General features: G+C 45.3%; 1 protein-coding gene across 8 annotated transcripts in view; it reads left to right on the top strand.

The window, feature by feature from the left end:
- SLC9C2 (solute carrier family 9 member C2 (putative)) overlaps positions 1-18,659 on the top strand; it is an 85,987-nt gene that overhangs the window by 24,731 nt on the left and 42,597 nt on the right. For all 8 annotated transcript variants that reach the window (XM_051856934.2, XM_070077131.1, XM_051856935.2 and 5 more), the window contains 6 exons: positions 79-222; positions 8,412-8,580; positions 10,368-10,449; positions 13,940-14,106; positions 14,687-14,800; positions 18,415-18,512. In XM_051856934.2, coding sequence (XP_051712894.1) covers positions 79-222; positions 8,412-8,580; positions 10,368-10,449; positions 13,940-14,106; positions 14,687-14,800; positions 18,415-18,512 — 774 coding nt within the window. The remainder of the gene's footprint in view (positions 1-78; positions 223-8,411; positions 8,581-10,367; positions 10,450-13,939; positions 14,107-14,686; positions 14,801-18,414; positions 18,513-18,659) is intronic.

The raw sequence follows: 18,659 nt of genomic DNA, 5'->3' as shown, positions 1-18,659 counted from the left end.
TTTATGTGAAATGGAAAATATTTAAAGCATATTTTCCACTGCTTAAATTATCATTTTTCTTTTTTTAATTTATCCTAGGTTCTTGGTGATGCTGTCATCTGTCTACCAGCATTTAATATACACTTTCTTTGGCATCGTGATTGGATGTGGAGAAACAAAACATTTTGGTTTTCACACTGTGGCTTTTATGTCCATCTTATTTGCAACAGTAAACTTTGTAAGGTAAGAATCACATTTCCGAGACTGTTTAAAGAATTTCGGTTCTCAAGCCCAGAATTAGGCTTGGAAAGCACAGGGGATAACAAAATGAGCTTTGGGTGTTAAGTCAGGAAACCTGCCTTGTGGTCAAGGCCTTGCAATCGCCTGCTATTCGACTTGAGGAAACTGTTTATTTATCAAGGTTTCATCCATAAAAGAAGAGGGCAGAGTCCAGCAGCAATGACATTATCCATGGCCTACATAGAAAGGCAAACTCACGGACCCATCCCAGTCTGTGGTTTAATCTCTGGAGAGGAGAGCCAGGAAACAGTGGAACACGTTCTCTAGGCGGTTCTCGTCTGAGCACTATTTGACCAGATGAATGGGTCTGAACGTTTTCGTTGTGGCCTCATTTATTATGATCAGTAACTATGATAAGGCCATTTGCGAAGCACTTACCAGCTACGACAATATGTCACTGATATGAATGCAGTCTTGTTAGGTAGCTGCTGCTGCATCATTCCAGACAAGGCTCAGAGAGCTTAAACTTGCTGTCACTCAACTTACAAAGGCAGAGCAGATTTGAACCTGGCTCTGAGCACATGTCTTCAGAACGAGGTTGCCTACCGCCAGTGGTAATGGTGTCTTCCATAAGGTTTCATGAGAATGTCTCCAAAAATACTGCCATTTCCACCAGGATACTGGCCAAGGGAGCTTACCTGATACAATGTTCTCCCAGCCTCTGCTGATTCTGAAGGTTCCACCTGCAGCTCAGTCGTCACTGGCACACAGAGGGATGTGTGCACAGACCTACCTGCCACCCGCACCCCCACTGTGCCATGTTGGGCCTCACTTTGGCGCCTGCCTGCTACTCCTATCCAGCTGACAAGTCCGCAGCCATCTTGCCTTCCCTCTGACTCTGTCTCAACATCTTTAACCGTTGTTTGTGCATGTATATTTATGGTCAGGGTGGCTCCATTGAGAACGTGACATGTGTGTGAAGATGTTAAAGGCTTCAGGGAGCTGGGCAGATAGCCAGGGAGTTTTTAAGGCAGATAATTCGTGAGTGTGCAGGTCCTAAGGGAGGGACTGGTTAGCAGAAAGAGCAAGGAGGCTTTTGCCACTGAAGCAGAGAGAGAGGAGAGCAAGGGAGCAGGTTAGAGGACCAATTATGTGAAAATTAAGAGAAAGGGCTCCTCTAAGAATGAGCTGCTGGCCAAGAGAACACCCAGGAGGATCAAGAGGATGGGCACCAACCCCTAAGCCTGGGGTCCAAAAGCCAGACAGCCTGGGGTTCTGATGGGCGAGAAAGAGAGAGACCACCTTTCTGCCATTTATTTTCTTTCTGGGACCTGGGAATTATAGGGTGCCTGCCACGTTAAGCATAGATCTTCCCTGCTTGGTTCACTCACACACCAGTCTCCTCTGGGAGCAGCTTCACAGACACACCTCACAGTAACACTTTACCACTTCTCTAGGAATTCCTAAATCCCAGTCAAGCTGACACCTAACATTAACCATCACACCCTTCCTGGGAATGTGACTAAAACTGTGGGCAATGTAAGACACCTGGGAAAAAAAAAAAAAAGAAGACCTAAATGGAAGATCTCTGCGAGTGAGATCCCAGTGGAAAGAACGGGCCATCAAAGAAGGAGGTACCTTTCTCTGAAGGGAGGAGAGAACTTCTACTTTGACTACGACCCTGTCTAAATATGATCAGAGTCGGTGAACTCAAAAGGCTTCCATAGCCTTGGCAACTCATGACTAGAGCCTAGGGAGATTACTGACGCCATAAACAAGAGTGTCAATTTGTTAAGTCAACAACAGGAGTCACTGTGTACTTACTTCTCATGTGGGATCTGTCCTTAGTGTGTTGTCCAGTGTGAAGTAATGCTATAACTAGTACTGAAACAGTATTTTACACTTTGTGTTTCTGTGTGGGTGCAAACTGATGAAATCTTTACTTAATATATACTGAATTGATCTTCTGTATATAAAGATAATTAAAAATGAATCTTGCTGTGAATGGAATGGGAGAGGGAGCGGGAGATGGGAGGGGTGTGAGTGGGAGGGAAATTATGGGGGGGGAGCCATTGTAATCCATTAACTGTACTTTGAAAATTTTATTTACTAAGTAAAAAAAAAAAAACTGTGGGCAACGTGCTAAGTATGTGCATCTGTATACTTCAGTAAAGCTGTTATTTTTTTTTAAATGTGGACAATGATTTACTCAAAAGGGCTTCATTGGAGTGATATCCATAGCAATGAAAAGGTACAAACGCTAAAATACCCAACTGAGGAGTGTGAATTGTGGACAAGAGAATCTTGTACTTTCTTTTTATAAAGTCATTTACCCTTGATGTGTATATTTTTAAGCCTAACAGAAAAATTGTTACTAATCTGTTAATGGATGTGACTGCGTATAAAACTTGAAAGTCTATCTGTGTGAACACAAATAGGATTTCCTGTTTGAAATCGCAGGGTTCAAAGAGATGGTTAAGACTCACTATGTCTCTTCAAGAAGTTTACAATCTATTTAGCGGAATATGTGAGAGAAACAATTGTTACATACAGAGATGCGTACTTCATAAAGGATGCTTAAATGATATATTCAGGACTTCATAGCTAGTTGTGGGGTTCTTTTTTGTTAATTTTTATTTGAAAAGCAGAGTTATAGACACACAGAGATATATTCCATCTGCTGGTTCACTTCCCAAATGGCTGCAATGACTGGGGCCGGGCCAGGAGCTTCCTCTGGGTCTCCCACATGGATGGCAGGGCTCAAGTGCTTGGGCCATCTTTTGCTGCTTTCCCAGGGTCATTAGCAGGAAGCTGAATCAGAAGTAGAGCAGCTGGGACTTGAATAGACACAGAGGATGGTGACTGTGCCACAGCCAGCCCCAAGTTGCGGGGTTCTGTAGAATGTCTGCTCTGTGCTGGATTCACATATTTCAAGGAGTCATTGAGCTTCCTGGAAACAAACTCTGGGAGGGAGAGTTTTGTGAGTTGTGGGCAGATTTATCGGGCAATAGGGGAAGGCTGATGTTTGGGCAGAGGGAGAAGCTAACCCCATAGCACAGTTTCAGCTAAGCCTCAGCTGATCTATGTAGAGCTGTGGAGCTAGGACAGCCCTTTGGAACTGTCCCACCTTGAGACAAGGGGACAGTCTTTTGTATTCCTGCATCATGCAACCATTGGCCAAGGGCTGTCCCTTGAGAGGGGAACAGCTCTGAGTGGGGCTGGTTCCTAGGGCTCAGAGCAATGTGCCACGAGGGACTGGATCCATGAGACTCTACTTAAAATTTTGTTTTTATTTTTAAAATTTCATTTATTTATTAGAAAGGGAGGGAGGGAGGGAGAGAGAGGATCTTTTATTTGCTACTTCACTCCCCAAGTACTTCAGCCATCAGCTGCACCCTCCCAAGGTGTGCACTAGCAGGAAGTTGGAATCAGAACAGAGCTGGGACTTGAACCCAGGCACTTGGATGTGGGATGTGGGCATACCATGTGGTGTCTTAACCACGGCATCAAACGTCTGCTGTGACTTAAAACTTTAAATTCCTATTAGAAGAGGGATGGATGTGTGAACCCTGAAGAAGGTGCCTGGATGGAACATGATAGCATCCACTATATTGGGGATGCTCTTTCTGTAATAGGTTTACGTGTTGTTAATTTTTGCACCACTCCATATATGACCTTTTCTCAATACAGCCCAAAGAGGGAGAATGAAGATTTTAAATGGAATGCTGAAATAACGGGTCCAGGCCGGTGCTGTGGCTCACTAGGTTAATCCTCCGTCTGTGGTGCTGGCGTCCCATATGGACACTGAGTACTAGTCCTGGTTGCTCCTCTTCCAGTCCAGCTCTCTGCTGTGGCCTGAGAAGGCAGTGGAGGATGGCCCAAGTGCATGGGAGACCAGGAGGAAGCACCTGGCTGCTGGCTTCGGATTGGTGCAGCGCCGGCCGTTGCGGCCATTTGGGGAGTGAACCAATGGAAGGAAGGCCTTTCTCTCTGTCTCTGTCTCTCTCTCTCTCTCTCTCTCACTGTCTATGAATCTACCTGTCAAATAACAAAAAAAAAGAAAAAGAAATAAAGGGTCCATATTTAGCTCTTGACTTTCACATATTTTTGCAAACTCACAATGAGATAACAGTCCTAAAAGCCAAATTTTGCTAAAGAAGAGAATATTTTGCTAAATTCTAAAAGCAGTCTTTTTTCCTTATCAGAAGGCACGCTTGGTAGATTAGGATCATTGCATGTTTTTATTTTAACCATAGTATAGGTGATGGATAATATGACAAACAGGAAGAGAAGAGGCTGTAGAACCTTTGCTAAAAATAGAGATGAGAAGTGGTTGAGACAAGGTGGAGAGGCCACTTCACCTTCACCATTTCTTGGATGCTGAGAAAACACAAGCTTAATGGAATGAGTTGAGCAACGGTCAATACAAGGCTAGTGCTACTGAGTAGAAATGGTAGGTTAGCATGGGTAAATGGAAAATAGGCCTCGGATAGACCCTTCAATCCCTACGTAGTCTGTATGTGATGTGGAGGGAGTCCAGACCTTATTTTCTTCTCTGTGGGGAATTCAGAAGATTAAGTTTTCCAGAGGGGTCTCCAAGTGCCCCTGTAATTGAGCATAGCATAGGAGACCATACAGACCTAGGATCAGATGGGTGTGGTCACAGACTTCGGGAGTTCTGCAGGAGGAGACAGTCAGGCAATCCTAGGGATCACTGTGCACTGGCCTGAGAAAAGTCGACCAAGAACACTTGTGAGTAGATGTGTTAAAAACAGGGTGAACCAACGCCAAAGGAAGACCTTTCTCTCTGTCTCTCTCTCTCTCACTGTCCACTCTGCCTGTCAAAAAAAAAAAAAAAAAAAAAAAAAAACCACCAGGGGCCAAAGTTCTAACACAAGTAGTTCAAGATACCTAACTGAATATACAACTGTTTGCAAAGTTGGCCCTGATGCCAGGAGTCATGTTAATTTCCTCCTACACCCATCTTGGGGGGGGGGGGCAGGGCTAAACATCTTGTGAAACAGGATAAACCACTCTTTACAGGAAACGTTAAGTTGACTATTTGCACAGGTAAAACCAGATTGAAAGAACCCTTTAAATGACAAGAAAACTGAATTATTTACTTTGAAAGTCTGCCTTGCTCTCTGCCATGGGAACCCACTTGCATGCTGAGACTAGTCAGAGTTTAAGGAAAAATACACAGCTTTTTGTACATTGTTTGACTCAGCTATCCATCCATGATCTCATGTCATCTTCATGTTCATACACTAGGATGTAAGAGCTATTGCCTCCATCTCATAGACGACAAGATTGTCAAAGAAAAGCTAAACCCCTTGCCCAAGGCCATGTGGCTGAACTTGTCTCCACCTCACTAGGGGAGAGGATTTAAAGGATGGACTCATCTTTAAGTGGGCTCTCGAAGTCTGGGTGGCCTCTCCGTGAGTGACTTGTTGAGACAAACATTTCAGAGAGGGTGAGCCAAGACAAAGAAATGGGAAGGCACAGACTTAATAACCACTTCTGACTATTATGTCCTGAGACATAAATCTATTGTGTATAAGCATGATTATGTCTTGAGTGCTGACTACTTTCAAAGCGTCATTCTAAGCCCTGAGTGCTGATTAATTTAGTGGAATGTTCACCACAACCCTTTGAGGCAAGTACAGTTATTATTATCACCTTCGTTTTACAGAAAAAGAAGCCGAGGAACCAAGAGGCTAAATGACTTGCTTAAGTCTATGTAGTTTGTAAAGGGAAAGCCTAAGTTACTCCAGGTAGAAGGACTTCAGTCTTGTCATGCTGCCTCTCTGCTTTTGATACCAGGAAATGACTTACGTTGCCATTCGTTTTGGCTGGACTCAATGATATGTATTTTTTAAAGATTTATTTATTTGAAGGGCAGAGTTAGAGCGAGAGCGAGAGAGATAGAGGGATCTTCCATCTGCTGGTTCATTACCCAAATGGCTGCAGTGGCCAGAGCTGAAGCCAGGAGCCAGGAGCTTATTCCGGTCTCCCATGTGGGTGCAGGGGAACAAGCACTTGGGACATCCTCTGCTGATTTCCTAGGCACGTTAGCAGGAAGCTGGATCGGAAGTGGAGCACCTGGGACTCAAACCTGGCTCCCATATAGGATGCTGGTGCCACAGCAGAGGCTTTACCTGCTGTGCCATGGCACTGGCGCTGGACTTGGTGATATTTTAGGGAAAGATTATTTAGTAAAGCTGGAAGGATTGTTTAAGAGTTGCTTTGGGAAAGGTTTGAATGTGAGGCAGAGGAGTTTGCTGAAATCAACTACATAGAGTACAGGCCGTAGTTACATATTTTCTGTTTCCCAGTGATGGGACTTTTCTGAATTGACTTGTGCAGTCTCTAGCTGAGCAATTGATACAGTTCCTATTTTTTTTTTTTTGAGGCTAAGAATATGTCTGATTTTATTTTGCTGAAAACTCATTTGCTCTAAATCATTTGAAGCACAGTGCTGATACTTCGCTTGGTACAGATTCTTGAAGGAGAGTCTAAATTTTAGGACAGATAATGATCTCCTCAGCCATTTTCTCCACCCCCCCTTCCTTCCTTCTTTCCTTTGTTCCTTTTCTTCTTTGCCTTCTCCTCCTCCTCCCTCTTCTTCAAGATTTATTTATTTATTTGAAAGACAGAGCTACAGATAGAGAGAGAGAGAGAGAGGGAGAGAGAAAGGTCTTCCATTCATTGATGTACTCCCCAGATGGCCACAACAGTCAGGGCTGGGGGCGGGCAGCTGAAAGCAGGAACCAGGGGCTTCTTCTTGGTCTCCCCTGTGGTGCAGGGACACAAGTACTGCTTTCTCAGGCCATTAGCAAGGAGCTGGATCAGAAGTAGAGCAGCCAGGACTCAAATTGGCACCCAAATGGTTTGCTGGCATTGAAGCTGGTAGTTTTGCCTGCTATGCCACAATGCCACCCTCATCCCCAGCCATCTTCTTATGGAAATATGACCTGGAAAGCAAAAAGACACAAATTGAAATTATTTGCAAAACAGTTAGTGTATGATTCTTTTTTTTTTTTTTTTTTTTTTTTTTTTTTTTTTTTTTTTTGACAGGCAGAGTGGACAGTGAGAGAGAGAGACAGAGAGAAAGGTCTTCCTTTGCCGTTGGTTCACCCTCCAATGGCCCCCGCGGCCGGCACGCTGTGGCCGGCGCACCGCGCCGATCCGATGGCAGGAGCCAGGAGCCAGGTGCTTTTCCTGGTCTCCCATGCGGGTGCAGAGCCCAAGCACCTGGGCCATCCTCCACTGCACTCCCTGGCCACAGCAGAGAGCTGGCCTGGAAGAGGGGCAACCGGGACAGAATCCGGCGCCCCAACCGGGACTAGAACCCGGTGTGCCGGCGCCGCTAGGCGGAGGATTACCCTAGTGAGCTGCGGGGCCGGCCAGTGTATGATTCTTTTGGCACTCCAGAAAAGTTTTGTTGGATTAAAGTATGAATGTGTCTATAATAATTTTATTTTAGGCCATGATCTATACAGTTTCCTATTCTAATTTCTGATTCCAGTCATTTTATGGCCATTCAGAGAATAGATTGAGTTTGTCATTGGGTTTTTTTTTTTTTTTGACAGGTAGAGTTATAGACAGTGAGAGGACAGAGAGAAAGGTCTTCCTTCTGTTGGTTCACTCCCCAAATGGCCGCCACGACCAGCGCTACACGAATCCGAAGCCAGGAGCCAGGTGCTTCTTCCTGGTCTCCCCTGCGGGTGCAGGGACCCAAGCACTTGGGCCATCCTCCACTGCCCTCCCGGGCCACAGCAGAGAGCTGGCCTGGAAGAGGGGCAACTGGGACTAGAACCCGGCGCCCATATGGGCTGCTGGCGCCGCAGGTGGAGGATTAACCAAGTGAGCCACAGCGCTGGCTCCCGTCATTGTTCTTTGAAGAAGTTTCCCAGCTGGAATCTACTTCCAAAATCCAAACTGTATGCACTAGGATTGTTGATACTTCCTTGCATTTGTGTAGAACTTCTTTGATTTTTCAAGATGAGTATAATATACAAACTTTAGACAGTAGATTTAGTTTCAGAAAGTATGAGTGACTCCTCAGTAAAATGCACTGTCTTCTCCCTACTGAAAAATGTAAATGAGAACTTAGATTGAGTGTCTGGTTTCAACACTGCCTTTAGTACTCACCGTGTGATTTTTTATTTGTAATGTTTTTCTCTCCACAGGTTGCTTACTGTTTTTCTAGTGAGCCCTATTTTGGTGTACTGGAGTTATGAATACAACTGGCGATGGGGAGTTGTTATCACGTGGTCTGGAATTAAAGGCGTCTTCAGCATACTCCTGGCTCCCGATGTTTATAATCTGGCTGAAAAGAAAGTGGAGGCACCACACATGGTGGGAGAGCTCTTGTCTCACGCTGAGTTGTTTCATTCATTTTTACTTACTTTATAGCACTTGTTGGAGTTTTGAGTTAGATTTATAGTGTTTTTTTTTTTTTTTGTAGAAAGGAACTCTGAGGAAAGCTTAGGTATGTTGACAATGTGAAAGGGACCGACAGTCATGTAGCAATTATGGCTGTGGGTCTTGGACAGACCTGGGGCCCAGCCCTGTCTCCACCATTCATATTCCAGTAACCTTGGGGAAGTTCTTGAGCCTTGCCTTAGCCTCTGTTTCCAGTTGAGGATTGAGGTGATGATTAATGAAATATCCCATACTGAATAAATGCTCAATAAAATGTTGCTTAGCACACAAATGCTATGTTTCAATAGCTGGCAGAGAGCATGAAAAAATAATGTGCTTGAAGAGAACATCTAATCCGTGTTGCTACAATGACACCTGAAATACTGGCTAAGTGTACTAGTGAAACAAACACTACAAAATGCTGAGTCAGGGATCTAGCTATATTTATATGTCTTCAACGATAATTTTAAAATTGAACTTGTTGAAATGAAATTTAAATTCCCTGTGAGCTGGATACACTGCTAGAAGCCCTCAGGACCTGCCCCCTCATCCCACCTCCCAGTCAGATAAACCCCACACTTTCTCCTGAGAGGGGCAAAGTCCACTTGGACAACACAAGACCTGCCCTCTCACCAAGGAATCTGTAGGGCAGGCGAGGCCTGATGTTATCTGCTTTCTAGCTCAGGGTGTTTTTCTTTTGCTGTGTTCTTTCTGTCCCAGAAGGTCCAAGGAGTCGAGTACTTTAAAAAAATATATTTATTTATTTATTGGAAAGGTAGAGTTAGAGAGTGAGGGAGACACAGTGAGATCTTTCATCTGCTGGTTTACTAACCAGATGGCTACGGCGGCCAGAGCTTGGGCTGATCTGAAGCCAGGAGCCAGGAGCCTGGAGCTTCCTCTGGACCCACATGGGCAGGGGCCCAAGAACTTAGACTGTCTTCTGCTGCTTTCCCAGGCACACCAGCAGGGAGCTGGATTGGAAGTGGAGCTCCTGGGACTTGAACCCTGTGCCCAAATGGGATGCCAGTCCTGCAGGTGGTGGCTTAACTGCTATGCCACAGCACCAGGCCCGAGAGTCTGTAAGTTAACAGGCTCTTCAGGTGACTGTTGGCACCAGTTGAGTCTGGGAAAGCGCTATGGAGGAAATACCGTTATCAACTGCCTTTCTCAGTGAAGGAGGACACCCAGGCTCAGGGGGATTAAATGGCCCCAAATCACATGACCCATACATGGCAAAGCCAAGGCCTGCAAGTGTGGTTGTGTGTCTGCTTGTGCATAGTGCCTTTCTGGGCCACACCACAGACTGCTCTGAGAGTTTCTTGTGCAGCCGTGATAAATGCTGTTGGCAGGGAAGGCTCACAGATGTGGCTAGGATTTCTCTCCAGCCTGTGTTCCTACATCCGGGTCTCAATGGCTGCCACCGTGCCAGCTCTGCATGACTGTTGCCAAGGGTAGCAGCTGTGGAGAGCTCTTTTCTCAGTGTCCTTATGCCAGGATCTACACAATCTATTGTTTTTACTCGTGCTGATTGAAAATGAATTTCTGCTCCTGTGTACTGTGTTCAAGCAGTGTCCACAAAACAGCTGTATCGATTCAACGTACTTATCAAAAGGAGGACAAAAATTGTAGATGAAGACAAAATTTTGTTGGTAATTAATTGGACAAAAATTACTTCCAGAGAACTTGTCTAATGTTTCTGTTCTGTGTGCTTTGTTTTTTAGTTTGTATTCTATGTACAAGTAATATCGTTATTGACGATGGGCATAAATTCATACATGATGAGTCAGTGCGCCAGGACATTAGGTAAAGTATTTGTATCATTCACTGATTACCTCAGGAGGAAAATGCAAATAGGTTATTACTGGGGGTCAGCGGGACATGTCTTATGGTACTCAAGGAGTTGGTTTAGAAAATCATTCATTCTGGCCGGCGCCGCGGCTCACTAGGCTAATCCTCCGCCTAGCGGCGCCGGCACACCGGGTTCTAGTCCCGGTTGGGGCGCCGGAATCTGTCCCGGTTGCCCCTCTTCCAGGCCAGCTCTCTGCTGTGGCCCGGGAGTGCAGTGGAGGATGGCCCAGGTGCTTGGGCCCTGCACCCCATGGGAGACCAGGAGAAGCACCTGGCTCCTGGCTCCTGCCATCGGATCAGCGCGGTGTGCCGGCCGCAGCGCGCCGGCCGCGGCGGCCATTGGAGGGTGAACCTTTGCCGTTGGTTCACCCTCCAATGGCCGCCGCGGCCGGTGAAGGTTCACCCTCCAATGGCCGCCGCGGCCGGCGCGCTGCGGCCGGCACACCGCGCTGATCCGAAGCCAGGAGCCAGGTGCTTCTCCTGGTCTCCCATGGAGTGCAGGGTCCAAGCACCTGGGCTATCCTCCACTGCACTCCCTGGCCACAGCAGAGAGCTGGCCTGGAAGAGGGGCAACCGGGACAGAATCCGGCGGCCCGACCGGGACTAGAACCCGGTGTGCTGGCGCCGCTAGGCGGAGGATTAGCCTAGTGAGCCGCGGCGCCGACCCTTCACAGTCTTTTAGCCACATAGGCACATGTGGGGAAGGGCAGCTTGCAGTCAAAACTCATGCTCTGGTAACAGGAAGGGGAGAATGCATACCGGGCTCCAGTCAGCAAGCTCTGCCACAGCTGCCGCTTTGGAAAAGGAACTCCAGGCTATTTGTAACAAAAGGTGTAAACTTGATAAAACAGAAACAGTCCGTAGGGAGATGCAGAGTATGGTCACTGGCAGCAGTGGGTCATGGCGAGTGGGAGCAGCTGGGTAGGGCCAGGCAAAGTCTTAGAGGAGCGTCTTAGTATTGTCCCGTAAGCCATGGCCTGGTCCTCAGCTTTGCTGGCGCAGAGACCTGATTGTGTCAGAGTATCTAGAAGTCCTCAGATCGCTGGAGGTTTACACGCACCACACTCACATATTCACAGATAGACCAGAGAATCAGTTTGCTAATTCCTATGATGATGATTTCCTTCTATGTCTGAAACATTTGCCGTTGTTATCTGAATGCCGATTTCCTGGATAACCCTGACTTGTCACAGTGAGGGTGGAAGGAGCTTCCTCTACATGGGGAGCACCCGGAGGCGTTCTTCCAGCATTACCCATAAGGCCATTCCTGGGACTGTTGCAGAGTTCCCACTATCTGTCCACCTCAAGGCCAAGGGCTCTGACGCGTGAGTGGGGCCAGCGGTGGGGCGTGTTTTTGCCAGTCCTCCTGTTTTCCTGTTATGGTTCGTCCTGTTTGCAGGAGTGTGCGTGGTGAGCAAGCTTCTACATGGGAGCACGAGGGAAGTTCTGTTGATCCCTGAGGGTTGTCCACACTTTCCTTTCCACCACTTTCCTGTGATTCCAAGGGATCCAGAGCTCTACTTGCTCAGGATATAATATCTGTGTTTCTCTTATGCTTTCTTGTGATTTCTCCTACTCTGGAACTCAAAACAGAGATCAACAAAGGATTTTACTGTACATCTCTGTTTATATCAACAACTTTAGAGTTTTATTTAATTTGCTGTAGAGTAAAAATTATATGGCAAATACTTTATCGGGGCCGGAGCTGTGGCACACTAGGTTAATCCTCTGCCTGTGGCGCTGGTATCCCATATGGGCACCAGTTCTAGTCCCGGTTGCTCCTCTTCCAGTCCAGCCCTCTGCTGTGGCCCTGGAGTGCAGTGGAGGATGGCCCAAGTGCTTGGGCCCTGCACCCGCATGGGAGACCAGGAAAAGCACCTGGTTCCGGGCTTCGGATCGGCGCAGCTCCAGCCATTGTGGCCATTTGGGGAGTGAACCAACGGAAGGAAGACCTTTCACTCTGTCTCTCCCTCTCTCTGTCTGTAACTCTACCTGCCAAATAAATAAGTAAAATCTAAAAAATACTTTATCCACTCAGAATCACTGCTCATGATTTCTAGACATCCTGTGTGGCATGAACTTAACAGGTACTTGGCAAAATACTGTTCTATTCATGTGGTCTAATTTAAGAGGTTTCCTCCTCAGACACTCCCAGGATCATCCTTTTTTTAAGATTTATTTATTTGCAAGTCAGGGTTACATAAGAGGAGAGGTAGAGGTAGAGGCAGAAAGAGAGAGAGAGAAGGAGAGAGAGAGAGAGAGAGAGAGAGAGAGAGAGAGAGAGAGAGAGGTGGCTCCAGTGGTCAGGACTAGGCCAGGCTGAAGCCAGAAGCCAGAAGCCAGGAGCTTTACCCACATCTCCTGCATGGACACAGGGGCCCAAGGACTTGGGCCATATTCCACCACTTTCCCAGGCACAGTAGAAGGGAGCTGGATCAGAAGTGAAGCAACCAGTGGCGGCTTTACCCACTATGCCACAGCACCCACCCCTCCCAGGGTCATCTTAAACACTAGGAGTGCATCAAGTGCATTGGTGCCGCCAAGAGACCCACATACGCTCATGTTTCCCCTGGAAAGTGGCTTTTGTCCCATCACATGAGTAGAGTCCAAGTGGGAAGATGAGTACGTTTTCTCTTTGGTCTCAGCCATGGGAATTTAAAATCACAGCAACTGCTACCTCTTCAGCATGCGGTCAAGTGCGATTTTGCCTTGGCTCGTAGTGAACAGATCTAGTCCTTGAGAAGAATATACCACCAGACCCCTCTGAATCCCCCAAATTTCAGTTGCACACAGTGTGTCCTATCAAGAATGGCAAACTGAAACATCAAGAGATCATTTTAACCCCTTCTGAGACTTTTCATTTGCACTCAGAGGGAGAGAGCACCTGTATGAGACGAGATTGTAAGTGAGGAGGCCAGGGTCACTCACTAGTGAAATTCAGCAGGCCTCATGGCCATGACTTAAATTCATGCCTCAAAGAAGAGAATACGAAGTTGCCACACATCTTAGACATGTACATTTGATGGCCAGGAAACAGGGATGTTGAATTTGAGGAACGCCTAGTACAGTGCCCTTTAAAGTTTATTAAATATCAGAAACAGTTGGAGAACTTGTTAAAATGCGAATTCTGAGGCCAGTCAGATTCTGGGGGTGTGATTTGTATAGTTTCCACAGCCCTTCTACTATAGAAGATAAGGGTAGCTGCTTAGACTGAGAAATTCTGCTTAGGTGCCTTGAAGTAGTCATGTCTTTAGCAGTTAAATCTGATAAAGCTGTTTTACAACCAAAAGGAAGGAGATATTTGGGTGAGTTTTTGGAAAATTCTGGGGCAAAATGTTAGGTTTGAGCGCTCAGTTTGGGCTGTTTTCACTCCATAATTGTGCAGTGTTGTTTGTTTCCCAGGGGTCTGCACAGCACTCTCAATTCCCTGCTGTCTTTGTCACAGGTCTGTGTGCTATCTCCCTCCCGAGACAGATGGCCATGCAGAATGCCTTTCAGCACATACAGGACATCATTCAGAACACAATCACTCTGTTTAAAACAGAAAAAATTTTGACAAGTGTTAACTGGGTCTTAGTGGAAGAAAAAACAAGGATGGAATACGTGACTCCCGTGAGTTGATACCTGGCAAAAAGTGCTATTCCTTTCTCTCCCTGGTCTGCCTCTCTTGCTTCAGTCTGTTATAAAGACCCTGATTCTGTCAGCCAAATGTCAGAAAACAGGGGAGATATTTGCTAGCTTTGCTATCTGGGTGAAATGACTTTTCTTTGAATTATGTCTCAGAAGAGGTGGTCTTGGCGATCCAGCATTATTTGTCAAATATCAAGAGAATGGGTGTTTTTACTAACTGGCTGGTTGTGTATCAACCAATGGCCTTTGCCAACATGTTTCCGGTAGGTTGAAGTCCTGAGATAGCTCTCCCTGTATATGTAAGTAAGCAGCAGAAAACATGGGCTGCTTCAGAGAACTGCCCAACATAGACAGGGCTGGAGAAGAATTTGGCTTCTAAATCTCTCCAAATCAATACAAAGTAATTTGCTACAATGGAAAGCAGCGTTTCTTATATGTGAAACATTATCCAAGTCACACATAGCCTATCCTTTCAGCTTGTGGAATCCTTATTGAAGGTAATGCTCACTGACTCCCAATATTTTTAATTAAATGCTTTATCTTTTTATGTTTTAAAATCCAGTCTGATAATGATCAGTTTTCCCGTGTTTCGAAAGATGGAAAAGAGCGAGAGGAGTCTCCAACAGATGAAGTTCTGATAGAAGAAGCCAGGTTGCATGTAGCCATAATACAAATGGTTGGTACTGCTCAATTAATCTGCTTTGAAACTTTTTATCTTTCAGCACCATTAATCCTTACATATGATTTCTAGAAAACATTTTTCATGTTCTGGTAGTCTATTGGTTACTAAAATGAATATTTGATTTATTAAAGCTAAAAAATAAAGGATTTAAGTGACAAATCTTATTATCCTAAGTCTAGCAAATCTTAGCAGTTACTTTTGAGGGTCCTTAGAATAATATTTGGTGCCATTTGCGTACTTTGATAATTAAGTACCTTCAAATATTTGAAATTTCTTTTATAAATTTAACATATTTGAGTCAAACTTTTGGAAAGAAAATTCTCTCAAGCTCTTAATGAATTCTTAGAAATGCAGAAAGTAAGATGAGCTTGGAGAATCAGAAATTCTCTTAAAATGTTGTAATACTAATATTTAAATATTCTGATATAAACAGAAAGAATTCTAAGTAAAACAAGTTTCAATCAACTTATCAAATTGGACATTTTCAATTGGGTTTATGTTCTAATAGAACAAGTATAATTCACAATAACAAGTATATAAGATACTTTCCATATCCATAGCTCTTCTTTTTTACTTTCTTTTTAAAATATATTGTTGGGGGCTGGCACTGTGGCATAGTGGGTAAAGCCGCTGCCTCCAGCGCCAGCATCCCATATGGGATCTGGTTTGAGTCCCGGCTGCTGCACTTCTGATCCAGCTCTCTGCTATGGCCTGGGAAAGCACTAGAAGATGGCCCACATCTTTGGGCCCCTGCAGCCATGTAGGAGACCTGGAGGAAGCTCCTGGCTCCTGGCTTGGGATTGGCCCTGTTCCTGGCCATTGTGGCCACTTGGGGAGTGAATCAGCGGATGGAAGACCTCTCTCTTTCTCTGCCTCTGCCTCTGTGTAAGTCTGCCTTTCAAATAAATAAATAAATACATATTTTTTAAAATAAAAGTAGCTGTGCTGTTAAAAAATTATATTGTTAAGGAGCTGGCATTGTGGTTCAAAGGATTAAGCTACCACTTGCAATGCTGGTATCCCATATTGGAGTGCCAGTTTGAGTCTCAGCTGCTCCGCTTCTAATCCAGTTTCCTGCTAATTCACTTGGGAAGGCAATGGATGATGACCAAAGTGCTTGGGCCTCTGCCACCCAAGGTAGGAAACCAGAATGGAGTCCCAGTCTCCTGGCTTCAATCTGTCCCTGTCTTCTCTCTGTCTGTCCCTCCAATTCTCTCCAACACTCTGCCTTTCAAATAAAAGAATAAATAAATAAATATTTTTTTAAAAAAACCTTATTTGTTAGGAAGAATTTGTAACATACACAAAAGTGTACAGAAGAGTTCAGTGAACTCCACACACCTGTTACTCAGCCTTGGAAACATCCACACTTCTCCAGCCTTGCCCTGTGCATACATTTCCCCATTGACTCCCCCACCTCCATTTTGAAACAAATCCTAAATGTCATTTCATGGGTAAATATTTCACTGTGCTTCTCTAAGGTCTAAAATATTTTTTTGACAGGCAGAGTGGACAGTGAGAGATGAGACAGAGAGAAAGGTCTTCCTTTGCCGTTGGTTCACCCTCCAATGGCCTCCACGGCCGGCACATCACGATGATCCGATGGCAGGAGCCAGGTGCTTCTCCTGGTCTCCCATGGGGTGCAGGGCCCAAGCACCTGGGCCATCCTCCACTGCACTCCCTGGCCACAGCAGAGAGCTGGCCTGGAAGAGGAGCAACCGGGACAGAATCTAGTGCCCCAACCGGGACTAGAACCTGGTGTGCCGGCGCCGCAAGGGGGAGGATTAACCTAGTGAGCCGCGACACTGGCCAGGTCTAAAATATTTTAAAAGGCACAGTAAAATATAAATATTACACCTAAAATTAATGATTTCTTAGTAACATCAAATGCTGACTTGATGATAAAATGCGTCTTCATAAATTCATGTCTCATAGATGGGATATGTGTTCATTTTAAAGTCTGCCTCCTTCTCCATCTCTGCTTCTCCACCTCTGTCCTTCCTCTGGGCCACCACAGTGCTCCTTCCAAACGAGCTCAAGTTTCATCTCCTTAAAAGCTCCCCTCTGACTCGTCTCCACGGCAGGCTCGATCAGTGCTCTGGTGTGCTTGTTTCATCCTCTTCCAGTTCCCACACTGTTTGCTAGCTGCATGTGTCTAACACGCCTGCCCGCTCGACTGCGAGCTCCTTCAGCCTTGGATTGTACTTCCATTGTCCTTGCACGGGGCTTGAAACAGAGTAGACATTAAATACATATTTGCTTAAAGGACGAGTTAAGAAATAGACAAACATTCCATCATAGTAGTTAATCACACTTTCCTTGAGCCAGAACTACGTCTAGTTGTGCAGGCCTAGAGTCACTGTAAGCATAATAATAATTCATTCATGAGTACGCCTCAGGGCTGAACCTCTGCGATGTTCCTTTCTTCCATTGCGGGCATCCAGGGCCATCTTGGAGGTTTACAAAGTGGAGAAACCCACCAAGTGCCCCACTGGTCCTCAGGATAAGGACAGCTTGGTCACTGCCCCGTATGCTTTGGAAGGCAGTTTCAGAGTCTGCATACACTTTGTCAGAGATGCTAGGGGCAGATACTCTTTCTATGTCTGGGGAAGAAACTGGTGAATGGATGACCAGGGCCTTGAGGTATAGGTGGCATGAATTCTCTAGAATTATAACACTTTGGAAAATACGCTAAATGCAGTGGAGGTTGGAGACAACATTTATAAATAATGGAGGGCAAGAGTCCACAGTCAACATGTGAGGAAGAAAATTTAAGCAGGGAGTAATATTCCTCTCTGAGGTTAGCATCAGTGGCACCCCAAAGGTAACTTTTCTCCTATTTTGAGGAGGAAGTGATGCAAGAATCCAGGCCATCTTTCTCTTCTGAGAAGCCCTTGTGTGCAGAGATGCTTAGTCACATTTGAGTGAATACTTTCCACTCTCTGTGTGCTGTAGAAACATGATGCTACTGATGATGTTTGGCATTAATGAAGAAAATGCTTTTAGTTTGGTAGCTTTTGAGATGCTGCTTCTTTTTTAAAAGATTTATTCTATTTATTTGAAAGGCAGAGTTATCGAGAGAGAGCTAGAGAAAGAGAGAGAGAGAGAGCGAGCTTCCATCTGCTGGTTCACTCCCCAAATGGCCACAACAGCTATGACTGGGCCAAGCTGAAGCCAGGAGCCAGGAGCTTTTTCAGGGTCTCCCTCACAGGTGCAGGGGCTCAAGCACTTGAGCTATCTTCTTTTGCTTTCCCGGGCCACTAGCAGGGAGCTGGATGGGAAGTAGAGCAGCTGAGACTTGAACTGGCACCCCTATGGGATGCCAGTACTCTTGACTGTGGCTTTACCTGCTATGCTGTGCTGGCCCCAAACTCTGAGCTTCTTGATCCTAGGAACCTTTGTATCTATAATATCCAGTACCATGCTTTGTAAAAAATAATCATACATTAAATATTTGAATTAAATGAAATTTATTTCCTGCTATAGAATTCTTTTGGTAACAATATATTTTCACATATTCAGTTCAATAATAAAAGTGTAAAGGTTAAAAGAGGTCATCCATTTGTGTTTTAATCCTTTGTATTTTTCATTTAAAACTGTACATTTAGAGTAGCTTTGAAAAACAGTGTAATGATGGGATCCTTGGAACAGAGGCGGCCCGGATATTAATTGGTGCAACGAAAAGCTACTGTCCCATCCAAGGAAAGTAAGTGTAACTCTTCTGTAATGGGTGTTTCCCAAAGTGAAAGATATGTGATAACGAATGGACCAACTGAGCATGCAATCCCCGCATTTATCAATCTATTATTTCACTTACCCACATCCGTCTGTCGATGCATCCAGCCAGCCAGCC

Source organism: Oryctolagus cuniculus, chromosome 7 (genome assembly GCF_964237555.1).
Source record: "Oryctolagus cuniculus chromosome 7, mOryCun1.1, whole genome shotgun sequence".
NCBI lineage: Eukaryota > Metazoa > Chordata > Mammalia > Lagomorpha > Leporidae > Oryctolagus > Oryctolagus cuniculus.
The sequence above is the reverse complement of the archived record's forward strand: the minus strand, read 5'-3'. Positions and strand labels throughout refer to the sequence as shown.